This window comes from Pseudoliparis swirei, chromosome 12 (genome assembly GCF_029220125.1).
Source record: "Pseudoliparis swirei isolate HS2019 ecotype Mariana Trench chromosome 12, NWPU_hadal_v1, whole genome shotgun sequence".
Classification (NCBI taxonomy): Eukaryota; Metazoa; Chordata; class Actinopteri; order Perciformes; family Liparidae; genus Pseudoliparis; species Pseudoliparis swirei.
In genome coordinates, this window is record NC_079399.1 from 15,992,707 (window position 1) to 16,004,039 (window position 11,333).

At 41.3% G+C, this 11,333-nt stretch overlaps 1 protein-coding gene across 1 annotated transcript in view; it reads left to right on the forward strand.

Moving 5' to 3' along the window:
- LOC130202948 (exostosin-1) overlaps nt 1-1,885 on the forward strand; it is a 213,912-nt gene extending 212,027 nt beyond the window's left edge. The window contains exon 12 of the mRNA XM_056428844.1: nt 1,031-1,885. Coding sequence (XP_056284819.1) covers nt 1,031-1,216 — 186 coding nt within the window. The 3' untranslated portion in view covers nt 1,217-1,885. The remainder of the gene's footprint in view (nt 1-1,030) is intronic.
- Nucleotides 1,886-11,333: the final 9,448 nt, after the last annotated feature.

The following is an 11,333-nucleotide window of genomic DNA, read 5'->3' on the forward strand; positions in this document are numbered from 1 at the left end:
ATCGCACAGTTCCAACGCGTGTCGTGAATAACCTCGTATCTCAGGGACTCGACTCGTAAGAGGAAGGTGAGGTGAAAGAGCCGCAGTCCACGTTGACAACAAGATGCGAGAGCCTCTAAAACAAGTATCCAAAGAGTGATCCGCTGCTCCCTCTTAGACTGTGCATCTGAGTGGGATAAACAACCTGCTCGTTGCAGCACATAAAGTTGTTCCCTCACAATGTGTGGAAGGCACTCTCTTGTATGCTTTTCACTTGTTTGACTTTCCGTGCTGCTGTTTTGCTAAAAGTGTCAGCGAGGACTGCGGGGATTCCCACGCAGCGAAACATCTGGCCAGGTCGAGCAGCTCTGTCATTGGGATGACCCCGGGTCCTCCAGAGGAGCAGGTGGTGAAAAACAAATAGCGGGGACGTACAGCATGTGTGTTAAGGTGAGCTACACCTCCTGCCACGTCATGACAAGATGTCCTCGACAAGGAGCCGCTTCCCCAGCATGGAGGCGCTCCTTCACGACCCCCGACCAATCACAACACGGATGTCTTTGCTCGTGTGTGCGGGCGAATAAGTCGGCATGCCGCTCCTCCGTAGGCTGTGGATTCATGAGCGATGGGCCTCCTGTGTCTCTCTGGGATCAGGACAATCCAATTAGCTTTTTCAAGTGTGATTTGCGACATTGTATTATATATATTTATGGGAGACAAAACAAAGTATTTGTTCAGCTTTCAAGGGCCAGCGGTTCATGAAGTCACCCTGTGTGTAATCACTACATCGCCGAGCTTCTCAAATCAAATATATTTCACAAAGAGGCGCCGAGTATCTCTGCTGAGCCATTTTCTGGTGTGACCAAGACTATATCAGCTGTTTATGTCGTCCTTATATTCAATTTTCATTGTTCCTGTGCCGCACTGTAAATAAAAGTAAAACAGAAGGTATCATTGTCATCATTCTCTTATAAATAGCATTACTACAATGCTGTGGTGACTTATTGACTTACTCTCCCCCCCCCCCTTGTCTGTGTTTCTCTAAACCAAGGGCTCCAAGTCCTCTCGGTGGGCCGACCCAGACCACTTCGCCCAGCGACAGAGCTGCATGAATGCCTTCAGCCGCTGGCTGGGCTTCATGCCCCTGGTGCACTCCCAGATGAGGCTGGACCCCGTGTTGTTCAGGGACCAAGTTTCCATCCTGAGGAAGAAATACAGGGACATCGAGAGGCTGTGATTGCGCAAGGATACACACCAAATCATCGAGAGGCCGTGACCAGAATGCACACACTGAATGTGAACATTTGTGAGGCTATAAAGGAAAACTCACACGTGGACACTGGACATAAAAATGATAAAACACGGAGGTACACATAAGGCATTCAACTGCATATTTCTATAGGAGGGGAAAACAGAGAATATGTATGCAGGGGTGATACCAGAGAGTGACTGTGCACACCTGCCAGCTGTGACAATACACATGAATATGAATGCATGGATACACATGCAGCAACGACCTGGACACATTCAATACAGTCCTGACCACAGAAATACAGTATGTGTTGCATGGTTTGAACAAGACACCTGTATAAGGACCCGAAAAAACATGTTGTGGTTGAGTAAAAAAAAAGAAAAAAGAAGAGAATCTAAGAGCTATGTTTATTATGGGAGGTTGTTGGATGGAGAGGAGCATACAGTTTAATGTTGGACCGATGGTTAAGAGATTTATGGGTTATTATGGGTTTTATGGGTTAGGTTGTGTAAAGTAAAGACATAAAGGACAAACTGTAGCTCCAGCTGCTACCCAGACACACCCAGAGACGATGGCAGGATGCCTCTTGTACACTGTTGTAGATTTTCAACTGCAGCTCTTACCTGTATGAAGCAAATAGAAAAATAAAATAAAGAGGTGTTGTGTTATAAGACAAGAGGCCTGGTTTCAACAGTATTTATTGCTTCCTGATTTCATTTTTAACAAAATCCTACCCGTCCATATACGTGTTCTTTGAATTCTTTCTTTGTCGTGTTTTTATTTGACCAGGGTTGTGTTGTCCTCGGCCCCGTTGGTGCACACTGTGGAGCTCGCGACACATATTTCCAATAAAGGGTTTGAAGAAAGGAAAAAAAAGAACAAAGACATGAGCAACACATTTACGCTTTGGCTACGTTTCAGACACAATGGATGCGAGCTGCTTTCACGCCCAATTGAGCCACGTAATTAACAATCCCACTCCCCTCCAAGCCTCACCGCCCACTGCTGGGGGACCTCACTGGGAGGACAGCAGCCGGACCAGTTAGAGGAGGGAGCAGCTCAAATTCACAGAGACCCCCAACGCTGGGGTTCTCAAAAACTGTCAGACTGTGATATGATGTATACTGAATCACAGAGGTCACAACTTCTGTAATATGTCCTTCCTGTTCAGGTCGTAATATTCACCTTTTTCAGCCCGTTTTTCTGTTTTAATGAGTTGTTAAAACAGACATTGTAAAAAACAAACATGGCAAGAGTACATAGCAGTCATGTGGAGGAAACTACATGGTGCTTTACGTGGGCGTGGAAGCAGTCTTAGACATGACGGCTAAATACGTTGACGGTTGTCTTCGACCGGATGATCCTATCTTACGAGAGTAAGCGGAACAATTGTTAACCATCTTCTTGTTCACAGTTTTACTATAACATTCATGACAATAAAACATTTCTGGTCAGACAAGAGAGGTTTTCCCTGATGGATAAAAGTTTTAAAATGGCATCAATGTCTGACAGTAATAAGTAGATTTCAGAAACATATATATATATATAATATATAAATATATGTATATACAAATATAAATATATATATATATAATTTGCATGGACAAAACTCAAAGTGCTACAAAGTAAAATGGATAAAACAGAATAAAAGCAGCGGGCGCCTATGTTCAAATCTAGTGAAAACTATTTCTAAGGTGTGTGTTTTAGGCCTTTTAAAAACATCCACAGTGTGTGGTGTCTCAGGAGGTCCTGGGGAAGAAGGAGGTTTGGCCTTTTCAGGCGTGCTCTCGTGGAATTTTGTGGGGTGGTGAGAAGTTTGATATATTAGAGGGTTTTCCATGAAATGAGATGATAGAAGAGGGGGTGATTTTGATCAATCCTGAGTGTGAGACCGACAATATAATAAATTGAGTATGGTGATGTGCTGGTTCACCGCTCTCCAGGATCCTAGCAGCACCTAGCAGCACTGTTCTGGAGCTTGTGGATGTTCTCTGGGAAGTCCCTGAAGAAGTCCCACATAGATCCAGCCTACAAGGAGACAAAGGGGAGGACACATTTTTTCTGAGGATTTTTGAGAGAGACCGGAGCTTTAGCAATGGACGAGTAGTGCCAGGAGTGAGGTGGTTGTTTTGTTTGTTGTATGGTGCAGGGAGGATCAGGGGGAGGGATCCATTTTACCCCATTTGTTGGTGACAGTTGGTGAGTGATGACGAGAGAGGTGTGAATGATGATGGTGATGATGAGGATGGACGCTGTGGATGTTGATGAACAGCTGGGGATGTGTGGAGCTGTGAAATTTTGCTTTCATCCATTGCTTTATCCACAGGCATGTTCCATGCTGGATGTTATGTTATTGACAAGTATTGTTCTGCAGAAGTGCTTGTTGTGATCTGATGTAGGCAGAAGCATTATAGCGATAATATATCGATTAAGGGATGACCAATGCAAACCAAGGCCATGTGGACATGGTGGGGCTGAGGACACATCCTTTGAGACACAGATATTCATGATTTGTGTGTGATTGTGTGATTTGCCCAGTTTGCCACGTGAGTGTGTTTGTGAAGGTTTGACTCCCAGGGTGAGCAGAGTCAGGAGAGTCCAATGATGAGGACGAAATTGAGGAGTGAAGAGGAGTGGGTTCACTAGTTAATTTTGCGGAGGATACGCAGGGATGATGAGGAGTCCACAGATTCATTGACTGATGTAGGAGTAATTGTGGAGAGATGCTGGAGATCCAAAGTCATGTTGTCGGGGTTGATGTTTTTCAGATTTCTGAAATGGATTTGGCGTTTGGGTTTATATACATAAAAATATAAATAAATACATATATATATATATATATATATATATATATATATATATGCACACACACAGCCTCAGCACTCTCATATATGAAGGATTATTCCCACGACCATATAGGAGCCAATCAACCATATTTCCCTTATCCCCCCTGTCGTTCTTCATTTGTCATTCTCTTCATCTATTTTTCATTGATTTTTTTCGGTTCCCTCTCACCTTTCTTCTCCTCCTTCCTCTCAGACACAATAATTATAATCACCTGATTTTATTTTCTAGTTTTCCCTGTACACCGTTCCTTCATCTAATCCCATTCCTTCCTCGCCAGGTTGTTTGCTCTCTCACAACCAATAAACACAACCTCTTCATCATCTTAAGGCCATCACAGTTCTTCCTCTTTTGATGTGATGTGTGTCATGCTCTGCATTCTTTGCATCATGAGAAATAATCTACATACATGTCTGCTCGTTGGATAGTATCTTCAGCTGGAGCTGCAAATGCTTATCATGTTTTCCAAAAGTTTGCATGATATTTTAATGTCATAATTATAAGACACTATATTTTATCATCAGTGTTTTTTTAAATTGTATAATATATCTTAGTCATCAAGCAGAATTGCAAAACTGTTTTAAGCTTTTTATTTGAGGATTTGTAATAAAGTCAATTGAATCTGTTGAGGATTTGGACCATTGGTAAGAATAAAGAAAAAATAAACAATTCTACCCAGTGTGGGAAAGGTAGAATTGTTGTGTGGCTCAGACTACAAATGGCTGGCCACACCTGGAACAACAGCCAAGGAACGAGACTGTCTTCAACATATGTGTGGACTTTAAAATCTAGAGATGGAGAGTGATTAGCTCATTGAATCTATATTATCTATTATCACAGGGTCATAAACAAAGTGACTGTAGGAACACTGGATTTCATTCACATGTGTTTGTGTGTGGGGGGGAGGGGTGAGAGACCAGCATGGCCTATTTTCTACTAACTATTTTCTCATTTAATTCCCTCTTTTTCTCATCGGGCATTCTCTTCGCCTTCAATCTGGCAACAGTCAACAGATGATTTAGTTTGAGCTGCAATGGCTTTTATTTCAGTTTGCTTCAGGGAATTCTGCTTTTGCTCTTATGATGCATTATTATGGTCACGGCAGCCTCTGTGTGTGTGTGTGTGTGTGCGCGCACATGTGTGTGCGCATGTGTGTGTGAGTGAGAGAGAGAGAAAGATCATAATACATATGATCCAATGTATAACAATGGAGTTAAGAGTACGCTTGAGAATAGCAGCAACACCACAGTAGCTGTGAAATATGTTCTCCTGATGAATATTAAATGAGCCTTTGTGCATAAAGCATCACCAGATACAAGAGTTGGTCTGTGTCTCTGCTTGTTTGATGGCTTTTGCTGGAAGTTAAGATGATATAAATGTATCTACAACTCAATACAGATGGTTATTCGTCTGTGGATTAGATCTAATGTCCTTTGCACAGATGACAAAATGTTTTCGTCTCAGTCCAAAAGGACAATGAAACTTCTATGAGAACCACAGAAAAAGCCTGAAGCACGCAAACTCAATATGACAGTCACAAAAAGGATTATCATCCTCCCCCTCATCGTTTAAATGTAGGCGGCGAAAGCTATAGTTAAGTTTAGGAAAGGCTTGTGGCCGTGGTTAAAAGAAGCCAACGTCGTGTTTCCTGCAGGCGACGGGATGAAACTCCGATCTACGTTATCAAAGTCAAATCTTTGCCGCTTCCCCTTTTTTTTTAACAGAAAACTGCAACGGAGCTTGCGGGCACATTTGTTGCAACATTGTCAGTCGTGTGTCGCTTGTTATGCCACAGTGCTTTTGAGAAGGTAAATTACTCCAAAATATGTTACATCAGTGACAGTTTTGGTGCATAACATTTTTTGGTTTCATCCACAGAAAGTCCTCCAGCGTTATCCATTCCTCTGCCATCCATTCATATCCCGGTAACCGTGGAGCTGCTTTGGATGTTTGGGTTTCCCTCAAAGGCAGCACACTCCCCCAGCGAGAGAGGCATTTGCATATGTGTTTGTTTGTTGTGGTAAAAAGACAATGAAGGTGCACAAGTGGAGCACAAATAGCTGTCACTGCTGCATATTCATTCTTCTATTAGTCTTGTGTTGTCTGCCATCTGAATAGGATTTGCGTCAGTGGAGCACAGAGAAAAGGCCTCTCAGTCGAGCCCGTATTAATATCTCACGCACAACGCCCTCTGCTCTCTGTGAGAGCGTGTTCAAGGGCCTCGTCTCCACGGTGATCAATACAGGTCAGTGTTATTGGATGTGATCGTCCACGGGTTTCCTCAAGAGGAAACCAGAGTGTTTCGCTTCCCCCTGTTCATACTTACTGGACAGTGGACAAAAACACGCGAAAAATCGGACTTTAGGGAACTAGAAGAACGACTTTAGGTGTGCGTGAGAAGAAAAAAAGAAAGTGGGATATTCCCACGGATCTATGAAGACGTCTCTGGCAAGTGGCAATGAGTTATATTTTAAATGTTAAATCATATATAAATGACTATTCGATGGCACTACTTGAGTTACAAGTAGTGCAGCGTTAGATTTTCTCAGGTTTTATCAAGCACTAAGTTTGAGCCAATCACGACCACGAATGTCACACAAGGCAGACACAAATGGAAACTTCCTGTAAAAACAACCGTATTCATCTGGCAGCAGCCGCAGGGCGAGACGGCTGCCAGATGGTTTTAAATACAATGAGTATTTAAGACCAAAGCGTTGTTAATAATATAACAAAAAGATGAAACGGGACGTTGGAAATACATTTTCAATTTACTGTGTTGATATCCTCTTTAAATGTAAGTTTCAACTATAATTTATCATTTTCTTTGCCATTTAGTGTTGTTAATCTGAAAGACACCCAGGACAACCGATATATGATTTACAGACTGGCAACATTGACATTGATAAAATATCTATTTTATGGAAGTAATACTAATAATCAGACAATATTCAACTCCAGCACCTTAGACTTCAAATTAAAACTGTGGAATACAAGTTGTTATGTCAAAGTAACATTAAGTAATGTTTAATGTCTCTGCTTCACTGTCTGCTGTGCATGGTTGATATTGTCGCTTTGGATGAACTGGTCAGCTAAATAAACGTAATGTCATGTAATGAAAATACCGAAACCATGAAAAAAGGTCACAGGATTTAAGAATGTACGAACAGTTTTCTCACAAAACTTCTTTATTTCACTTGAGTGTGAATCCATGTTTTATCGACACACAACTGGTATTTAGTCGTCTGTTCCCAATTAACAGACCTACTTCAGCGTGAATATTTCTCACATTAGATGGAGGTAATAAATGGTTTTGGTGACACCATCACATACGCCTGCAGTACAGAGGGAGACGGTGACATCCTCACATCCATCTCGTCTTTCCATCAGTGCATTTGACTCAATCAATCCTGACAGCCTGCCTCTCCTTTCCTTTCCTCTCATCTCTCTCGCTCTCGTTATTTATTTATTTTCGGTAAGATGTCAGCATCCATCTCATTCGTTACGGCTCTATTATGCAGCGCCGCCTCAATAAAATAAGAAACACATGAATAAATCATGACCAAGCCCCAATCGTTGTGATTCATAGAGTTTGGATAATTATTCAGTTTTTCATGAGAGAGCGCTCATTGATTCGGCGTGACCCTGAAGAGTTTCCAAGGTTGTGGAATGGGAAATTGATCTGCGGGCGAGAGCGATGACGAACAAAAAAAAGAGAACGAACTCGCAGAATATCCAAACATGAAAAAAAACTCTCTCTCGCCCTCTATTTCGCACTCTGCTCCCGCTCCTTAAATATCCGTGACCAAATGGACTTATAATTGGAAGTCAGAAATACTCCTCACCTTCTTTCTGAGTCGTCTCGTTATTAGTTCTGGTGGTTTGCGGAGTTGATATAAGCACATGGGGAGGAGATGAGGGGAGGAGAAAGTCATTAGGAGGAGCCTGTTGCCAACATTTGTAAAGGACTTTCTCATCCTGTAATTTATTTTTTTCTCTCTCTAGTAATTCATCCTTTTCTAACACACACACACACACACACACACACTCAGTTTGTCCCTCTCTTTCAACACTGTTTCTCATTATTGCCTGTCTCCTCACATTTGTCATATTGGGCAGTCACCCGTGATAATTTCATAGGTGTGTGTGTCTATGTGTGTGTGTGTGTGTGTGTGTGTGTGTGTGTGTGTGCGTGTGCGTGTGTGTGAGTCAGAAAGTCCTATTTCCTTCAGAGTCCTTATTTCCTCCTGGTGGGTGTTGAGAGTCCCCCATTGTCTGAATTGAATAGGACATGTGTCTAGAGATCGATGAATCCTATTATGAAGGAAGTGAAAAGTGGGGAAGGAGGAGGTAAAAGCAAGATGGGGAGATGGACTTTGAATGGGGACACAAGCATTGATCGTTTGTTCAAATGCTAAAAATGGCCAACAAGACTTTTTGTGATTGTCGTGCAAAAAGTCTCAACGTGGATCAGGAAGAACAATTATTCTCTTGAATTGTTTATGTAACAATTTGAATGCCTAATGGTAACATTGGGCAACGTTCGGATGTCCGAGCTACCACACTGCCACTACAGCTGCACTCCCAGCAGAAACAATAACAATCGGTCTATAATACGCGTTTGAAGTTGAAGAAGTTGTTGAAATATGGATGGGTGTGGGATCGGGGGGCGAGACAGCACTCGTTTAAACAATCGGACCGGCCAAGCTTCCCTGGCGGAGCCGGAAAAAGGGGAAAAGCAGAAAGTGTTCAGCAAAAGCAACAAAGATAACCTGCTAACTAGATTAATGTTAGAATCGCTAGTGTTAGCGGAGAGCAGCTACCGGACCAGCCGAGGATGCTTCATTGATGCTACATGCGAGACACCTTTAAGACGTGAGACAAGGGAAGAGGAAAACCTTTTTTAAAGTACATTTTGTTTGCTCTTTTCCTCTTATTGTCTCGTGTGTAATGATTCCTTCTAGTCACATGACATCTATTGTTCTGTCCATCCTGGAGAGGGATCCTCCTCTGTTGCTCTCCTGAAGGTTTCTTCCCTTTTTCCCCTGTAAAAGGTTTATTTTTTATTTTTTGGGACTTTTTCCTGATCCGATGTGAGGTCCTGGGACAGGGATGTCGTATGTGTATGTCTGAGGAAATTTTTTAATTTGTGATATTGGGCTATACAAAATAAACTGAATTGAAATGAATTGTCTGGCATTAGAAACGCTAAAGATAGAAGACAGAAGGCCATAAACACCCTCAACGGTTTGGGCTGTAAGGAACTTCTGTCAAAGAGCTTCAAAACCAAGATAAATGACGACGACCAATGAAAGATCTTCCATGTTTATGGACAATAAAATGCAATCTTATCGTTCAGGCGTCGTGTTATTAACGAAAACAAGATATTACAGGGGCCGCCTTTGTGAAACTGAAAATGCTTTGTGGCGTTTTCTTTTTCCAGATGCAATTACAGATACCTGGACTCCATAGCTGGGTGAAGACCGGTGAAGAGAAGACATTACAAGTTAGATCTTTCTCATAAAGATAAGGTTGGAGAAAAGTGACGAGGGGATGTGGAGGGCGAAGAGTGAAGTGGAAGTAGAATAGTTGGCCGGACGAACATCTCGTCGTGCGCCCTGAAGGTCGAACACAAAACACACGCGGAGGTCCTCGTGGGCTAAGTGTCAGGAAATTAGATTTGAATCAGGAGGAGAGGAAGTTGAATTCTAAAATAAGAAAAACAAATCAACACCACTGAAACAGCCTGGTGTGTGTGTGTGTGTGTGTGAATACAATGATCTGCACACTTTGCAATTGCTTTCCTCCCAGGGTGCTTATTCTCCACACATTCCAGTGAGACATTGTGTACACACCTGAGAGATAAGTGTTATTATTTGGGGAATAATTCCGTTTAAATTCCTTCACAACTTGATGGCGACTGAATAATTTCCCAGGCAGAGAGAACCTCTGAATCCAAAAGTGTCCAAAAGAAAATGGTATTACAATGTTGAGCTGTGCTGAAATTATGTAGACAAATTAAGTCTGTTGAACGTTTGAGGTGGTCATAGTGTGAAAATATGGGAAATATAAATTCTGATTTATTAAATATAAACTTCATTCTGTGATGAATGCTTGCAGTTGAATTGAAAGATTTGAAATATTTCATAACTGTCTCTAACAGTCAAATAAAATGTGACCAATGATTCTCCATTTTAAATTATTCGAAAGATATTTTGAGGTGTTTATATCATTATTCCCTTGAAAGTCCTTCTGGTTTCCTCTGTCCGATGTTCTACCGAAATGTCGGATTTCACCAAATGTGCACAGACAGGAGCACATATTGTTCAATGATCGTTAACCTTATGAAACATGAGTACCTGACAGCAGCAGAAGTGCATGTCATTTACATCTGGTTGCCACATAAAGGTGTCATTGTTGGACAGTTACGTTGAGTAGTTATGGTTCACCGCTTTCTTATGACAATTTGGGCCTGGGCACTAACATTTAGCTGGAAAACCCTAAATCTAGATTTTAGGATTAATGCAATTCAGTTTTTCAATTCAGTTTATTTTGTATAGCCCAATATCACAAATTACAAATTTGCCTGAGAGGGCTTTACAATCTGTACACATAGACATCCCTGTCCCAGGACCTCACATCGGATCAGAAAGACTCCTAGGGCCATGGCATCAGATTATATTGAAAACACATTGAAACCATTGGCCATGGTCTCAGTTTCCATGACAGACTATTTCCTCTAATCTGTATTTGCTGCCTTATGTGTTACACCAATATGTGTTAGTTGCATTTTCATCTGTCACACTTTTAAGGGGGCAAATTGACACTTATATACAGGACTGTCTCAGAAAATTAGAATATTGTGATAAAGTTCTTTATTTTCTGTAATGCAATTAAAAAAAAAAAATGTCATGCATTCTGGATTCATTACAAATCAACTGAAATATTGCAAGCCTTTTATTCTTTTAATATTGCTGATTATAAATCCTATCTCATAAAATTTTAATATTTCCTCAGACCAAGTTAAAAAGATTTATAACAGCTGAGTGTTTGTCAAGGCTCAGGAAACCCTTGCAGGTGTTTCGAGTTAATTAGACAATTCAAGTGATTTGTTTAATACCCTACTAGTATACTTTTTCATGATATTCTAATATTTAGAGATAGGATATTTGAGTTTTCTTAAGCTGTAAGCCATAATCAGCAATAAATCAGAATAAAAGGCTTGCAATATTTCAGTTGATTTGTAATGAATCCAGAATGC